Consider the following 18,766-nt stretch of genomic DNA (forward strand, 5'->3'; position numbering starts at 1 on the left):
CAGAGAAAGAGAGAGAGGAAGGGAGGGAGAGGGAGGGAAGGAGGGAGAGAGGGAAGGAGGGAGGGAGGGAGGGAGGGAGGGGAAGAGAGAGAGAGAGAAAGAAAATTTGCAAGGATTATGATAATAAGTACTTAAAAAAAAGAAAGTTCTGAATGTCAAAATACTAAAAGAAAACTGATGAAGAACTAAAATATATTTTCAAAACTGATCATATCTAGAATATTATTCCAAAAATTAAATATGAAGTACATGAAATACTACCAAAGAATTTTTCTGAAAAATTATACCCCTAAAAGCCACATGATTCATTTTTCATTCACTCTAAGTTCTAGAATATATTTGCCTTTATAATATAAAGATTGATATTTCCAGATAAAGTCTTAAGTCAATTTATAAATTTTTGACCATGAAATTGTACTCCCTGTTTTAAGTAATGCCAACTTTCCTCAATGACAAGACTACTGTGTTACCAGCCTACTGCTTCTTGCTCATTTTTGATCTGCCAGGGTTCTGTTGACTGTTTCCTAACATCTCAGAGAATAAATCTCTAGCTGGCCCAAGGCCTCCTTCAATCTGAAGGCTCATCTAAGTGTTCTGCGTCAAGAGGTCTTTTATCAATCTCCCCTGGCTAAACTGTCCTTGAGTCTTATGTCACTTTGAAGTCTTTGACCTTGACCATGAACTCTTCAAACAGTTATGAGGAAAGAGATGCTAATTTCATATGTTGTCATGCAGGAATACTTTCTTTGTCCATTGTCCTTTACCAACAGCACCCAGGTCAGGGGTAGGTCTGTTTCCTGGTCCCAGCTGTGGAGTCACATTTCTCTCTATTTCAGTGTGACAACTTCTCCCTTATAGGGTTCACGCTTCACAGGGGTAGGTGTGCAAGTCTGAAAAAGAACATTTCATTTTTCTCTTGTGATTTGTTTATTGATTTCTTGAATTAAACACGAAGTGCAGCTCCCTTAATAAATTGTTAGAGCAGAGAGGAATCTCATGGATTTATCCCGTGCCTCCCAACCCTGCCCTTTCACAGAAACTCCCGGCAACCTCGGTGCCTGTGCTGCCCCTCTCTTTGCTGGTGTTCATCTGCGTCAAAGACCCAGGGAACACCTTCCAGTGGTCACTCCACTGCCACTTTTACGAGGGCCTCGGCCATACCCTCACAACCTTCTGAGTTCTAGGACCATCTTGTCCTTGCGGTCATTCTAGATACTCGCATTCCTCACGTGCTTGGTTTACCTCTCCTAAGACTCTTGTCACTTCGGTTCAAATTCTAGCAATGTTCGTGGTTTTTTTTCCCTCATTTTCCCAATTGCTTCTGTGTGGAACAGGCCCTGCAGCAACCAACTGCACAGCAGAGCTCTGGGCTGGGCCAGCTGGAATGAGCTCAGTATGTGAGGAGAGCTGAAATCTGGACTTCATGAACAAAGGAATTCATGAGAAGCCCCCAATCACACTGTTTGTAAACATGCACCAAATTCATCGACAAGTCAGGAAGCAGATCACCGTGCTCAAGGGCGTGGGCTCTGGAACCGGGTGTCCTGGGCATATTACTCAACACTGTACTTTAGTGCCCTTAGTTGTCACCTGGGGAGAATCACGGCACCTACTTTAAAGGGTGGTTGTAAGGATTAAATGTTGAGAGAATTAAATATAAATAAAGCAGTTAGAATAGTGCCCACCATGTAATAGGCTCTTTACAACGAAATACACAGTGTGTGTGTGTGTGTGTTTGTGTGTGTAATACATACACACAGACAAATCATAACAAATTACTGTAGGTCTTATTTTGACCACCCAAACTAGTATGTTGTGGGGATCAACAATGCGAGCTGTGGACCAAGGCAGACCTAAGTTTCAATTCTAGCCTTGCATTTACTAGTTGTAGGAAACTAGCTAGTACGCCCCTTGGAGCCTACTCACTTGTCTATGAGATAGAGGGAATAAAACCCCTCTCTCAGACACAAAGCACTTCCTTCACCCATTCAGTAGATATTTATTGAGCGCACGCAGCTCTGGGCACAGAGGATAAAGCAAAGAAAAAGACAGAGAGTGTCTCGGAGCTGTGAAATCCGAAGGACCCTGATCTGTGCTCAGAGCCAGCCTCTGCCTGCTCTGTCTGGTTAGATGCGCGGTATGATTTCCATTTTGGCTCACTACTGACTCAGTCCTTTTCTTCACCCTAGATCCTGTCATCACCTTGAGGAATATTGACAAGGGGAAATGAAGGCTGGCCTTGCATTTCTGCTCCCCAGCCCCTGGACGTTGTGGTGACCCAGAGCCAATCCACCCCTGAAACTCGAAACTCACTGACTACCCCACTCTCCGACCACATCCTCCCTCTCAGGTCTTTGGTCTCTGTGTTTTTTCCTCTCCTGGTTCACTTTCAAGCCAGACTGGATGATGTATCTTTAAACCTAGTGTGACGGTATAATTTATCATCCAACCTGGGACACTTGCAAGAGTATAAAAGACAGTAGCAGGCATGATGCAGGCCTGGCCAAGCCCACCAGGATTTACTCCCACCTTTCTTCAACCCCTCCCTCCCTACAGTCTAAGGGTCTTGTCCTTCTCCCTTTTCTTTTGGCATTTGTGCTCAGCAAAACCCATGGCATATTTTAGTGCAACCCAGCGTTTTCCCCAGCCACTTTCTCCTAGAGAAAGTGACATAAGTGGCAGATTTTTTGTGTCACTTGCCTTCATGCTGTGTGTCCCTCATCAGCTCCCACTTCATCTCCCTTTGGCCCCAAAAGTTCCTTTGAAACTTCACAGCTCGTAGTTTGCAGCTGTCACTTTTTGTCTTGCCTTGGGTATCCTTGGGGACTGACGGCCAACACCAAGCCTCATCCTCCTCGTTCAGGGCAGGGCTTGCTCCAGAACCTGGTTGGTCCCTCGGAAGCCTGGACCCAGCTGCAGGCTCAGGGGTGGTACATGACTCAAATCAGCATCCTTCCTGGGTCTTCTGCCTGGGCCATGTCTCTGCTCACGGGGAATGCCTACTCTCCTTTTTGCCAGAATATCTCCGATTTATCTTCTGTAACTCAGCCCAGGCAATCCTCAGTCCTGGAGGCTCTAGCCCTCCCCGCCACATCCACTGTCCTGCTTAGCACAGCCTTGTGTAGTTACCTGTGTACTTGTCTGTCTCCTCCAGCAGACCCGGGGCCAGGGCATTGCTCTGTTTCCCCATAACAAGTACTCAATAAACAGCTGATCAATTCCTACTGAGGATGTTAGTGGGGAGGAGGCCCCCATCTGAGCCTTCTCTCCTCTTTGGGTGGGTTGTCCTGGCCCGGGCTGACTCAGTTTCCCCCCCTACTTCTTAGCTGTGCTTCACCGTTTATCTGTTCCCCGGGCCTCACTTTCTCCTTGGCTGGCTGCCCCCGGTGGGCAGGCCTCAGCTAGCCTGGCTGTCTGGCTGCTTGGTCACGGAACTGGCAGTGCCTCCGGGCACCTCCTAGGCTGGCTGGTCACTCTGGTCACACTGACCGTCAAATATCTCTGGCTTGACTGGCTGGGTCTCACTGCACACAGTGTCCCTCCTTCTCTGCCTCTGGGCTCTAGGCAGCCAGGCCTGGTTTCCTCCAGGACGGCCATGGATGTTACCTCCTGCCCACACCGCCACCTCAGAAATAAACCAGCCCTCTTTGGGAGTCTTCTGCTGTTCATACTTCACAATCTTCCCCTTTGATAGATAAAATCCAGGAATCAAAGACCATTTAAGTTCTGATCTCAAGTCTCCCAGTGCTTTTAACCTCTAATAGGTCCTCATCCTGATGGTGGGTCGCATGGGCTCTTCACTGCTAGACTCCTGCTGTGTTCAGCTCCGTGCTGCCCGTGCCCCTGCGTGCACTTCATGTATGTACATATGTGTAGTTAATCCTCACCCGAGGATATTTTTCCCATTGATTTTTAGAGAAAGCAGAAGGAGTGAGGGAAGGGAAATGAAAGAGAGAAAAACATGGATGTAAGAGAGACACACCGATTTGGTTGCCTCCCACACATACCTTGACCAGGGCCAGGAATTGAACCTGCAACCCAGGTACATGCCCTTGATGGGAATCCAACCCGAGACCCTTTGGTGTGCGGGCTGACGCTCTCTCCACTGAGCCCCACCGGCCAGGGCTGTGCTTCACATTTTAGAACCTCAGTAGATGTTCCTTGTGACAAAGGGGAGCAGCGAAGGCACTTGGCAGCAGAACCTTGAGCCGTCGCTGTGTTATGCAGAAGTTCAAGTGCACATTTGTATTCTAAAGAGACTTAACCTATGACTTTGAGGGAAAGTGGTCTTGCGAGTTCTCTCTAGTGACAGTGACAAAGCTCCATCTGGAGTGTGAGGTGCCTGCGCCTGGCGGGACCAGTGTTTGGGACTAGCAGGTTATCCTCGTGGTTGGGGCCACAATATAGTGGGCTTCCTTCCCTGGTATCCCAGGTGACTGGGTGGTAACAGGGACATCGCCTGCAGTCTCCCAGCTCAATGTGTATCTGATACCTAGAGGACGTTTATGCAGCATACAACACACAGAAAGACCAGGAGGAGGTTTCAGAGGGCTCTGGAGCGAACAGCTAAGCAGGGGGCCTTCTCTCCTTGCCGTCCCTTCTTTGCGTTCTCCTGGTTTCCTTTCTACCTCATGGTCAGTTTTCTCAGGCTCCTCAGCCGGTTCCTTTCCTCCTCCTCTCCTCGGCCTTTGAAGAGTGACAGCCCGGCCTCTGTTTCAAGTCCCCTTTCTTCTCTGTCTACACAGTCTCCTTGGTGGCTGGTTTTAAATCTCTATGCTGTCATTCCCAAGCTTTACGTCTAGCCCTGCTCTCTCCCAATCTCCAGAGTCCTTTATCTAAGTGACCGACTGAGCTCAGCACAGGGGGCTTCGGGAGACGTCTCGAACACAATCACAACTTGAGCGCCGCAGACTATAATTGAAACAGAAGTAGGATTTGAGCTGGCTGAGACCAGGGACTGCTGTCTTATTTACACCTGTAACCCCAGCACCTAGAACAGTGCCTGGTGCTCAACAAACATTTGTTAAATGAAAGAACATTTTTGACTGTACGGCTTTCCAGAACTTTATACATAACATTGGGCAATAAAATCATCTGAGGGTAACATTATCTAAAATTATGTGATGGGCCTGGCTGGGTAGCTCAGTTGGTTAAAGCATCATCCTGGATATGCCAAGGTTGCGGGTCCGATCTCCAGTCAGGACACATACAAGAAGCAACCAATGAGAGCATCAGTGAGTGGAACAACAGATCGATGTTCTTATGTTCTCTCTCTCTCTCCCTCCCCCTTCCTTTCTTTCCCTAAAATCAATAAATAAAATTGAAAAAAAAAAAATATATCATTTGGCGGCTTTCTTAAGGAGTACTGCAAGAGACTAGCATCCTGAGATCAGACCTGCGGAAGGTCAATCTGGGTTGTGGCATCTTCCCCCCAGTACAGACTGAGCAAAATTAAATGATCTCACCAACCAGCAGTTATTTCCATCTTGATGATATCACAAGCAAATAAAATGACTTGAGGGCAGAACCGTATGAGAGGTTCTCCTAAGTGACCAAAGAAATCTAGACGGCACCTTGCCCAGTACAGTGCTGGTGATTTACTTGGGTTGATGAGAGTTCAATTTGTGTTCACAGTATTTCATGATGATCGTCATTGCAATGAGTTAATAGAAAGACACTAACAAAAATTATGTCACAATCTACAGTGCTATAAAGAAATGTTAATTGCAAACATCATTATACCTGCGTAATTGCGGCGATGCTTCTTGGTAGATGATCAGGGGAAAGAGGAAGCTGTCCGATGACAGAAAATGGAACTTCATTGTCTGCAGAGTGGAGGGCTGGAACACTAGATCATCTGAGACTAGAAGGACCAATAGAGGAGTACTCTGGGCCCCAAAGGAGGTTTGATACCATGCTGCCACGGAGGCTTAGGTACTAAAATATCAATAAAGACCATTGAACTTCCAAATACCATACTGCAGACACTGGCCCAACACTGAACAATCCAACTGAACAGTGACTCCCAGAGAATCAAAACCATGCCTGACTGGAGAACTGAGAAGCACCCAGCACACTTTGAACTGACCTCTGCCGGGACAGAGAATCACTAGGACGTGAGCAACTCCTGGGTTCAATAGAGGTGATCTATAACAGTGAAAATTTGCATTTTGCTAATGTTTTACAATCCATCAAATGTTGTCATTTAATCCTCAAAATACCCCATGAGCTACTTGTAAAGGACAGTGTGACAGCACTGGGCCCCCTCATTTCAAGGCTGGCTCCTTTGGTGAGTTTGCCAGTCTGAGGGTAACTGAACCCCACGAGCAGGAGGGGAGCCTGCAGGGGTGAGGGCCTGAGGATGGGGGTGGATGGGTGTGTCTGAGCAGGAATTTAACTTCGTGATTAGTCTACTGCAGTGGTAGATGTTAAAAAGACGGACTTTGCAGGTACAAAAATCTGGATTTAAGCTCTGATGCTGCCACTTAGTGACTGTATGGTCTCCCTAAGCCTCAGTTTCTTAGTCTAGAAAATCGGGATACCACTACTTACCTCAGAGGGTTGTTATAAGGATTCAACTATGCCTGGCACATAATCAGTCATTAACCGAAGGCATGTTAAATGGTTAGATGAAACACGAAAAGAGAGAATTTAGAAAGTCCCTGTCTACAGTAAACATCACCAACTAGCTCTATCTTCCCTGGTCTCACCACTCCAAAAGCCCGGATGCAAAGCACTGCCTATTTCTGAGGTGTACATACTCCCACCACAGCTGATATCAGATATCCACCAAAGTGACATCCCTGAATGAGGAGTTGGGTCAAGTTACACACATGTGTCTCTCATGAGCCAAAATGAGCTGGCTCCAATATATATGTCACCTTTTATAATTATTACAAACAGTCTGAAGAAATTAGGATTATATTGCTGTTAAAAAGTGTCTTAAATTCTTTTCTCGGAGCTACCAGATTGAGAAAAGCATTAACAAACTGTTATTTCAGAAATAGAGAACACCCATTTCAAGAACCAGATCAGTCAACCAGTCAGTTTTATCTTATCTTAAAGGCAAATTTTGCTTATAGTCGCAAAGATACAACTCAGTTGAAAAGTTTTGGCATCAGCATTCTGAAACCAAGCATCCCTCTATGCAGCTATTTCTATTTCTCTACGAAGAGCAATGTGACCCTTATTTTCCAGAATATATTAGGATTCTTATTAGTGAAAAAAGAGAAAAAGAGATGACTTAAAGAATGTCTGTGCTTCCAAATTTTGGTGTTAAGTTATAAAATCGAAACACACAAAAATTCTAGAAATAATAAACTATTTGAGTTTAAAGAGCTATATTTTTGGTAAAGAGTTAATGGTATATATGTTGACTTTGTTCTTTCTAGGTGCTCTTGAACATCGAAGTTGCTGTTACTTATTTATTCTTCTTTTATTTTTCCTTCCTGCATCCCCTAAACTCTTCCTTACGTGACTCTTCGTACAGAATCTGAAATGTGTATTTTATTATGTTACATCTATCAAATAAAGTTTGATGTCTCATCTTCTGGTTTAAATTTTTTTTTCCCTTAAGGATAAGCTACTTAAATGTTAAGACATAAAGTAATAGTCCCCCAAAGCTGTCAAATTGGATAAAAATGTTGTTTCTTTCCCAATTCTTCACAGTGTCTGACAATGATAGCTGCATGGCATGACGCCAGGACGTTTTATTAAGTAACACAGTCAACAACCAAGATCACAGATAACCATACTATTTAGGAGGAGTCAGGGGCAATTTTCTGGAAAATTGATTTAAATTTCTTCCTGTGACCTCTGAAGCTATAGTCTTTGCTCCTTCCATTTGCAGTTTGTTTCTCAAATGCCTACTATGAGCCACGCCAGCACTGGGCATAAAAATACAAGATGCTGTCCTCCAGGAACTAGCGCTCTGGCCCGGAGACCGGCCGCCTTCTGCACTGGCAACAGGAGGGTCTCGACGGTGTGCTTTGGGAGTCCGGGATGGTAAGTGATTCGTTCTCTTCAGAAAAATAACAGGTGAGCAGGAGAAATGATGGAAGCTGTTCCTGCTTATCTTCAAACTCTTATCCTCACTCACCAGGAAATCTGAACAGTTCACGTGAAAACCAGAGCAGGAGCTCTTAATCCCTCCTGGGAATTTAGAACCAAGAATTCCCAGCAACTATCTTCTTAACTTTACCGTGGTATTTTTCTTCTACGTATAAAATTATATTTGCCTAATGAAGAAAAAAAAGGTTTGAAATGTCTCCAGAAAATCCCCAAGCCTCATTTACCCATTTTATGTGACAGTATTTTCAACAATGAAAAAAATGACGCATTTGCCCATGTTTTGAGTTTTGCAATCATTTTCTTCTCTTTTCATGCTTTACAGAGGTCTCATGATACAGTGGGAATCAGAACGGGCTTATCACACATCCTGGCTCATACATTTACTCACTGCTTAGCCCCGGGAACATTATTTAATCTTGCTGAGATTCAGATTTCTATTCTGTACGATGGGGAAGATAATATCGACCACGTGACTTGTACAGACTAAAAGAATAAATATAAACGACCTAGCACCGTGCCTGGCAGATAGCAAGTGCTCAGAACAACATATGACAATAATGAGAACTGTGACATGTTATTATTACAAAGCTAATGACGCCCTAGAGTGCCTGAAAAGTTGATGATTTGAGAAGAAAATACTAAGAAACTAAAATAACTCACAAAATTAGTAGTGAACTTTCAGAAGAAAAAAAAAAAGTTAATTGACAATAATTTCGCAACCAAACATAGAACAACAAATTGGAAAGGGGACTGATGCAGTCAGTTGGCTGGTGCTCTCTCCTCCCTCAAACATGTTCCCCACGAGAGGAAGACGTAGGCAAAGTCAGTCATATAAGCATCCTGGGTAGTCCACTGTCCCAGCTGGGAGGACCACCGTGAGCAGCCCTCACTTGGTTCATTTCAAGTGTCACATAATCTCTTACCCAGTTCTTTTTTTTTAGGTACGTGCCCTTAGCGGGAACCGAACCCAGGACTCTCTGGTCCTCAGGCCGACGCTCCAACCACTGAGCCAAACTGGCCAGGGCTCTTACCCAGTTCTTTTGATTCTCTCTCCTTATGATTTCCTAAGTCCACCCGTTTCTGTTCATCTTTTGATTACTATTACAGCTTCATGAATGAACCAGCTGCCATCAATGCCTTCAATTCAGATTAATTTTTTAAAGATATTATTATTTGCCAAAACTAGTGCCGAGTCATTTTTCTCCCATTAACTCATTTAACTCAATCTTTATGATTTGCAGTATCAAGTATTGTTTAAGCATACACTTTTTGGAGTCAGATAACCAAAGTTCACGTTTTGGCCCTGGCATATTATAGCTATGCGACTTGGATAAGTTTCTTAATTTCCTGAAGCTTCAGTTTCCTCATCTTTAAAATGAGGAAAATAATACTCTCTCCATCTCATGGTTGTTGCAGTGACAGAACCCTTAGCACCAAGCCTTCTATTCAGGAAGCAGTCAATAAATGCTAGTATTGCTGTTCTCTAACATGCACACTTTTAGAAACACGTAGGATGATTCTAGTTACTGCCTACCTGTCCGATCAGTGTCAACATTTACAGATTAACCCTCGAGAAAATGATCCATAACACAAACGCTGTGGCCGAAACACAGTCCATAAATAATTGTGGCATCTCGAGAACTTAAAGCATTCTTTAAGAGCACTTGTTTACTTAGGCAAAGCTTTAGAAAGTGTTTTAAAATTTGGATGAATCGTATACAATGGACTCTGAGAATCCACAAATACAAATTTTTCACGGGACATTAGATGAGAAATCAAAGAGGCTATAAGACCCAAATAAAATGAATCCAAACAGCCAGAGAACTTTGGCAAAAGAGAAGTATATTTTCAAATGGGAAGAAGAAAGAGAAACCTCAGAAAGAACCCACGGGCTGCACACTCTAATGTCTAATGTCTGGGTAAGGAACATTACTGGTGAGGCCCGCTGGGTGAAAATCAGCATGGCAGGCTCCGCAGGGCTTGGCCATCCAGTCTGGCCTGTCTCCTCAGGTGGGACTAGGGGCAAAGGCTGCCTCACCTCCTCGCCCCCACCCCCTGCACCCAAAGCCAGCAATTCAGATGGTTTTAATCTGAAATTTTCTAACATGTTAGTGTATTTGGTAAAGTAAAATTTTAAAACACTATGTGAACTAAACAAACATGTGAAAGCCCAAGATATATTAAGAACAAATATCTCTTCTATAACAGAGTTATGACAAAAAGAAAGAAAGAAAGAAAGAAAGAAAGAAAGAAAGAAAGAAAGAAAGAAAGAAAGAAAGAAAAACTTGGGGGAACTTTATTATACATTTTTGTCAGCAGAAGAGAAAAGCAAAGAGACAGAAATAACATTTATTGACTCCTTACTATGTGCCTTACATTTTAAAATTTCATTGAGTCTTACAATTTATTAAGAAAAAACACGGTTCTCATTTTCTAGATGAGGCAACTGAGTCCAAGGATGAGAGAGAAACGTGCTTTTGGCCACACAGCTAGAAAATGGAAGGGCAAGACCCACCTGACCCAAACTCCACCCCTGCTCTGGTGGTCATTGGAATGCGTGCTCAGGCATTCAAGTACAGGGAGCATACTTTTTCAAGGGGTCATTGCGAAGCTCTGAACTACACTGCCTCGTTTGAACAGAGGCCACACCTCCCACAGCGGCTCCAAGCCAATGAAAGCATGCCATGTAGCTGATTGACAGGAGACTTGGTTCAGTCGCTACCTGAAGGCATTGCTCAACCTGTCTTAGGCTGTATGGCAGTCTAGGTTGTTTCTACCCCTTTTTCTCTCCTTCTGTCTTGCTTCTACCTCTTTTTCTCTCCTCTGTCTTTCAGACTTGAATTGCGGTCTAAGGGCTCTCTTGGACTTTCCTGGCTCCCTCCATTTTCTCTCACAATTATCATCCCTAATAAAAAATGTCACGCCTTTATTCATGTGGGTGTCTGCTTCTCAGAGTACCCTGACTAACCCAATTGCCATAAGCCCTCAGAAGTCCTGAAGTTGCCCGGGAAACCCTGACTTGGTCCATCAGGAAACCCTGAATAGACATCAATCGATAAGGGAAAATGCAACCATGCAATAGTAATTCTTTCTGAAAATTGGTACCTGTTTGGAACCTTTCATATCAATGCTGATGTCCCAGTAATGTATTAAATTGAGTGTATGTGACAACAACATCCAGGAACAGGTGCCAGTCCAGCCCAGGGTAACAGTCACTTATGCACAACTCACCTGGTCCCGCTGCTTGATCCTTTTGTAAATATATTCAGCAAATGGTTTGCGAGGAATATACCTCCCATCTCCTGCTGTGACATTGAAAACTCCGGCTTCATATACCACTTTGCCTCTGGAAATAGTCACTAGGGGCACCCCATGGCAAACCATGCCCTCGAAGATGTTGAAGTTAACAGCCTGATGGTGAGTTTTCGCTGAGATCGTCCTGTTTGTAAAAACAAGCCCAGATCATCACCAGCTCATCTGACAAATATAAAATATTAAAAGAATGAGAAGAAAATTTAGCAACTCTATTAGGACATAGCTTCCCACTAGAACAAGTGACTTTAAGAATAGAAACAGCATTAACATTTCATTACAAAGTAATTACATTTTCTGAAAGAAAAACCCAATAACTCATTTTTTATGGTGATTGATGAGGATGGAGTGGGTGGAGGGAAGGCATTGTCTCTCACATTTAAATTTTTTAAATTAGTATTTATGTGTTTAAAGAAAAAAATATTAATTATAAAACATTTCCAACACTGATGAGTCTGATGAACATGCTGAGCCAATATCAAGCTCTACAGAATTTCAATGTTTCACAGATGCCGGTGAGACTCTCTCTGTGACTTTCCCCAGGTGTCATTCCTGTTCCTCCCTTCACAGAAGCAACTGCTAATTGAAAGTTATCAAAGTTAATTTGATATTTATCAAGGCAAAATTATATCTTGAATTTCCTTCCCTTGTCTGAGGCAAAACTGGAAATTTGAGGATGATTAAAATAACAAAAATATGTTAGAATATAATCTCTTGGCATATTTAATGTCATGCATTTGTGTATTCATCATCACTCTCGGCAGCTTATTAATACAGTAGCCCCCCCATCCATGGTTTTACTTCCCATGGTTTCAGTCACCTGCAATAAAATGCAATCTAAAAATATTAAATAAAAAATTCCAGAAGTAAGCAATTTCTAAGTTTCGAATTCCGTGCCATTCTGAGTAGCATGATGAAATCTCATGCCATCCACTCTGCCCTGCCCAGGACACGAATCATCCCTTTGCCCAGTGTGTCCGCCACCTGCTCATTAGTCACTTAGGAGCCGCCTCAGTTATCAGATCAACTGTCGTGATAGCACTGTGCTTGTGTTACTTTACTTAACAATGGCCCCAAATCGCAAGCATAGTAATGTTGGCAATTTGAACATGCCAAAGAGAGAGTGTCTCCCTTAAGTGAAAAGGAAAAACAGTATATTAAGGATTTGGTACTGTCTGTGGTTTTGGGCATCGACTGGGGGTCTTGGAACGTATCCCCTGCAGATTAGGGGGCACTATTGTACTTTCAATCGTACACAGTATGATTGATGGCTCCCAGGCTGGATACTGGGAAATGTCAGATGTCTCCTTTTCCTAAATCTCATTAAATGGAAAAGGTGGTGGTGGTGAGGGGCTAGGGGTTGAATCTGGTAGCAGTAAATAATATGAGCATAATCTGAATTCTGGTCGAAGTTTCTACAAGCCTCCTCAGGAATGGATTGAAAATAAGTACTTGGTTAAAAACCCCAAGGCTGGGTCAAAGGAAGAGCAGACAAAGCTTCCCCAGGACCAAACTGAAGGGTGAAGCTAGGAGACTGGGCTTCTGTGTGCTGCAGTCCCAGGAATGAGTGAGACCATGCTGACTTGGTCCTTAGCTCCAGAATACCACACCCAACTACCTACTTGCTTCCAGCCCTAACATGTTCAAGCAGAACTCTTGATTTTCAGTGCCTACCGCTGCCCACCATTCACGTGTGCGTCTCCCTAATTTCTCATTTCAGGAAAGGACACTCGCATCTACCTTTCCTCACCCCTCAAACCATCATCAAGCCTGTTGGTTCTACCTCCAAAAAAATAAACCCCACCCCTGCTTGCTTCTCCCCCTCTCCCCTGCTCCCCACCACTGTCATCTCTCACCTGGAGGACTGCCACACCCCCTGCAGGCCTCACTGTCACCCTCTGACCTTCCTACCCTCCTCGCCACTCTTCAAAACGCTGCTCAAATGATCATTGCAAAACTAAATCCTATCATGTCACCTTCCTGCTTCAAAACCGCAATGGTTCCAATCTGCTCCCAAGAGCCAAATAACTGCTTTAAAAAAACACAGGTGATAATAACAAAATGAATCTCCTCCCAGTGAGAAATATCACCATGGAAAAGAGAAAAAGGAACCACCCATATACCACTTCAAGGTACAGAGTATTTCCTACACTTTACAGGAAAACAAATTGACATTTAGAGAGGTTAGGTAACTTATCAAAAGATATATGACTCCATAGTTTGATAAAACTGGGATTTTTTTTTTTACATCTTTTCTATATCACTATATCATTCTCTTTTCATGAATGTTGTTAAAAATAGAATCAGAGAATATGTAACCTTTTGAGATGGACTTTTTTTCATTCAGCGTAACTATTTTTGAGGTTTACCCAAGTTGTGTATATTAATAATGCATTCCTTTTTCACTGCTGGGTAGTATTCCATTATATAATGCACTTCAGAATATCCATTCACCTACTGAAAGACACATGGGTTGTTTCCAGTTTTTGATGGTTATGAATGGAACTGTTATAAACATTCATGTCCACATTTTGTGTCCGTACTTCCTGGTGTAAACACCCAGGACTGGAATCACTGGGTCCTGTGGCTGGTATATGCTGAGACAAAAAGGGCTTTCAGTGGCCCTAGGAACCAACTTACTGATGTAAAGAAAAGTCTAAAAGATCTGAAATGACATAAAAAAGATCCATAATGAATGGGAGGTAGGTACAAATACAACAATAATTTAAACACTAAGAAGGTGAGAAGGGTCTGCTCAAATAGTAACGTCACTAAAGTAGGAAAAGTGAATAAAATATATATAAAAGATTACTAAGTATAGAATGAGTTATGAGTTGGTGATGAAAGATATAAACTCAAAGAAAACCTAGGAAATAATAGAGAGGAACTTCAGACCTTCGGGTTAAAGTGCCTTTTTATGACCATTACACTCTCTCTGCGACAGCAGTTCCATAGTCTGGGCTGCTGCTGTCCCACGTATCACAGTTACACTGATGGCAGGAACTTTGCGCTTAAATTGTAGAATGTTACATAAACGTGTCTGGACTGATACATTAGTAGGCTGCCATATAGAGAAAGTATAATGCATAAAACTTCATGCTGAAGCAGTTATTGACATAGAAGAATGAGAGATGAAAACCCTAAATAATAAAACCCTATTTATGTTACTGCTTTTAAGAGTTATTGACACTCTTAAAAATAATCTAACAGCAGAAAAAAGCTCTGTACACAGAAATTGTCATCACAATATTGTGTAAACTGCTGAAAAACTGAAGCATAACAATTTTCCAATGAGTATCCAATGGAATACTGGGCATCTATGAACAACTAGAATTAAGAATATGCTGGAGAGCGAAGAACGCAACAATTATATAATACAAAGTGAAAAGTGTTATCGAAAATACATACTTTATATCTGCAAGGAAAATACATGTGGACAAGTACAAAAGGAACTATAGAAAGTAAACTGTCTTGTGGGCTAGGAAGACACAAATATGCAAAAAAATATAAAAGCAAAAAGGTCTGTGACCAAAAAAAAAAAAAAATCACATCAGATTTCTCTGCCTCAGCCTAATAAAGGTCACTCGCCTGGACACTCAGGACACTCAGCCTTCGGGTAAGCAAGAGGAAGACGCTAATTAGGCACCATCTAAGTGGTTCTTTATAATCAGGCATTACGTAAATGAGGTCAAATGAACACAAAATGTAAATTCTAGACATTATCACCAAAAGCAAGAGAAAAAGTACTTCTAATTTCACATCCGAAGGTGTTTGACAGGGTGTCATCCCTCCCCCAGCTTTTCCCTTCCCGCCAGATCTGCAGTCTCCGGCTCCGGCTGTCACACTTCCTCTGTCCCCGAATGCACTACGCATGTCAAGCCTGCCCTCCCACTTTCCTGAGACTCTGCTCAAGAACCTTGGTCTCACGTCAATTATATCTCAATGAACTTAAAAAAATAAAAAGAAAGAAATATCCCGGTCCCAAGAAACCGACCCTGAGGACCCAGGGCAAAGCTGAGCATTTTTTTTAATCCTCACCTGGGGACATTTTTCCATTTTTGTTCAGATGGAATAGGAGGGAGAGAGAAAGAAAAAGAGAAACATCAACACAAAAGGGTCACATTGAGTGGTGCCTCCTGCATGACCCCGACCAGGGCTGGTATGAATCGCAACCGAGGCACATGCCCTTGACTGGAATCGAACCTGTGACTCATTGGTCCTCGGGCTGACCTCTAACTGCTGAGCCAAACTGGCCAGAGCTAAGCTGAGCATCTTTGTTTTCTGGATTATCATGATCTGAATCCACTGCAATGACCTTTTGCTAAGTCCCTCTTCTCTTACTTGGTGGACACTTAAGAAAGAGACCACCTGAGCAGTGTAACAGAGGGGACTGTGTCTCCAAAGAGGAATCCTTGTAGCAACTTAGGGAACTTGCCTCTAAGAGACAAATGTAACCTGGGAAAATATTATTACCCCCAACATTTAAACATTTTCCTTTGAGAAGGATGGTATTTGCCCCCCGTGCTGCGCATAGCAAAGCTAAAGCAAGTGGGAGAAAATACAAAGAAACCAAGTTTACTTCAATATGTTATCGTTTTCAAAAAATTAATAATGAAAGAACCACATACTGATGTTTTTCATCTTAGAATAAACAAAACCCATCTATTAAAAATAAATAAATAGTCTGGCCAGTGTGGCTCAGTGGTTGAGCATTGACCCATGCACCAAGAGGTCGCCGGTCCAATTCCCAGTCAGGACACATGCCCAGGTTGTGGGCCTGATCCCCAGTGAGGGGCGTGCAGGAAGTGACCAATTGATGTTCTCTCTCATCGATGTTTCTCTCTCTCTCTCTCTCTCCCTTCCTCTCTCTAAAATCAATAAAGAAAATAAATAAATAAATAAATAAATAGCCCTGGCTGGTTTGGCTCAGCAGTTGGAGCGTCAGCCCTTGGACCAAAGAGTCGTGGGTTTGATTCTGTTCAAGGGCATGTACCTCATTGCAGTTTGCTTCCCAGCCCTGGTTGGGGTTGTGCGGGAGGCAACCAGTCAATGTTTCTCTCTGTCTCTCTCCCCCTCCCACTCTATCTGAAGATAAATGGAAAAATATCCTTGGGTAAGGTTTTCAATAAATAAATAAATAAAAATAAAAATAAATAAATAAAGAGGCCATGTTGTTTTATTCCTAGCACACAGTAGGTATTTCGTAAATATTTATGAAATGAACAAAACAAAGAATCATATAATTTTCCTCCTTTCAGTTTTATTTCTTGCCTCCACCATGCTACGGGACGTGACTGTGTTTTGGAAATAGAACACTGAATTAAATGGAATGCAAGTGTCCAATCCCGAAGTCCTGTGTGTACTTAACATCTCCAACAAGCAGTACAACTTCATTGCTAATAAATGAAGAAAGTAAAATTGTTGTAATTATCATTCTTAGTTGCATCTTATCAAATTATAGGAAACACTTGTTCATCAATACCTAGCAATACTTAGAAATACTAAGATGATCAGCACTGATAAGTATGCAGTTGGGCCTGCCCAAGGATCACACAATTTGATACGGAATGAACCTTAGAGAGGTCAGAATCACTTTCACTTTTTGAGAATACTGGTATATTTGTAACCCTGACATAAAAAGGTTAAAAAAAAAGTGGTGCATTTTCTGTATTTAATTGTTCTTTTTTTATCTTTATTTTTGAAAGTATTACAGATGTTCCCCTTCCCCCTCAGTGACCCCCTCCTGCCTGCTCTCACACCCTCCAATATTTGTTTTAAACAGAAATGGAATGCAACACCATCACAAGACTTATAAAATTATTATACAATGTATTTAAAAATCTATCTATTACTAGTGCAGTACGGGCGATGTGGTCCAGCCATGGAATGAACACAAGTTCAAAGTCACACAATTGCCTTTGTAAGAACCCTGCTTGTTCCTTCGAATACGTTTCCTACAAGGCAAGGGGCCTCCTGTTCCAGGGCAGAAGCCAGAAACCTGCCTTCCCAGCCTCCTTTGCAACTGGGACCCAACCGTGTGTCATGGTCACCTCCGAAGTGGTACCCTAGCATCAGATTTTGCATGGCAATCTCGTGACTCAGGCAGCAGGTGCCACAGAAATCCACGTGGAGGAGGGTGGAGACGGCTAGTCCTGCTTCTGGGCCCAGCTGTGGCAGGGGGTTAGCAGTAGGTAGGGCGCAAGCCCCGCCTCAGTGGAGCAAGCCAGGTGCCTGTGGCTGGGGGCAGCCTGGGCTCCCGGGCACCCTGTGAGGCCTGAGGCATTGCCCCTCACTGAGTGGCCTCTCAGCCAGGTCCTCTGTCCCTCCTGGAGATTCTCCGACCTACCAGGTGTCCTTTAATACATCCTGCCCCCCTTTTTAAAACTACCTAGAGTGGATTTCACTTGGTTGTAGCTAAAAACCCTAACCTGATATATCTTTTGCCTTTAATACTTGCACTATATCTCTGGAACTTTTTGAAAAATCTCCTTTTGTGATCATCTCAAAAGTATAAATTCAAGGCCTTTCCTAAGCATGAAGACTGTGCCCAACTGCCTTCCAAGCCTTGTTCCTACGCTAAACCCTGGACAGAGGTGAGCGTTAAGCACCATCTTGTGACTAGGGCCACTGTCATTCAGCACACAGGGGCAGACGCATTCCTCTTAGAGCTTCATGGAAAAATAACAAAACATCTTTTCAAAACAGCTTTTCACAAGTTGCTCTAAGGGGCTCCCTCTGATGCAGCACAGGTCCAGGTGTGAAGGCCACAGTCAGACTCGCGTAACCTCCGCTGCAGAGCTGGTGGGTCTCCTGTCATCGGGGAGCAGGCAGTGCTTTGAACGCTGGGAGACTGGCTGGAAGGCAGCAGGAACACACATGCCCAGGCTCTGACGAAAGGGAGGCTCCGTGATGGACGGACACCGCATCGTCGTGAGGTTCGGCAACACCGAGATAAGAGGGAGCAGGGGTCCTGGATTTTTGCAGTTGTGTTTCAGCTGGTACATGGGCCCCACAAGGCCCCATCCTGAGGAGTGCAGGGTAGCAGTGCTGTAGTTTTGCCCCTTGGCATTCATTCTCCTTCCCATGGTGTCAGCATCCCGATTTTTCTTTTTTTAATTTTTTTCTTTATTGATTTTTAGAGAGAGAAGAAGGTAGAGGGAGACAGAGCTAGAAACACTGATGAGAGAGAACATCGACTGGCTGCCTCCTGCCTGCCCCCCACTGGGGATTTGGCCCACAACCTGGGCATATGCCCTGACTGGGAATCGAACCAGTGACCTCTTGGTGCATGGGTCGATGCTCAACCACTGAGCCACACCAGCCGGGCAACACCCCGATTTTTCTTTTCTTTTTTTTTTTTTTTATCCTCATCTGAGGACATTTT

The 18,766-nt window shown here is 43.4% G+C and overlaps 1 protein-coding gene across 1 annotated transcript in view; it reads right to left on the reverse strand.

The window, feature by feature from the left end:
* Positions 1 to 827: 827 nt before the first annotated feature.
* DPYS (dihydropyrimidinase) overlaps positions 828 to 18,766 on the reverse strand; it is a 98,559-nt gene continuing 80,620 nt past the window's right edge. The window contains exons 8-9 of the mRNA XM_036264151.1: positions 11,302 to 11,509; positions 828 to 890 (exon numbers count right to left, since the gene is read on the reverse strand). Of these exons, the coding sequence (XP_036120044.1) occupies positions 828 to 890; positions 11,302 to 11,509 (271 nt within the window). The remainder of the gene's footprint in view (positions 891 to 11,301; positions 11,510 to 18,766) is intronic.

Source organism: Molossus molossus, unplaced genomic scaffold (genome assembly GCF_014108415.1).
Source record: "Molossus molossus isolate mMolMol1 unplaced genomic scaffold, mMolMol1.p scaffold_m16_p_16, whole genome shotgun sequence".
NCBI classification, from domain to species: domain Eukaryota; kingdom Metazoa; phylum Chordata; class Mammalia; order Chiroptera; family Molossidae; genus Molossus; species Molossus molossus.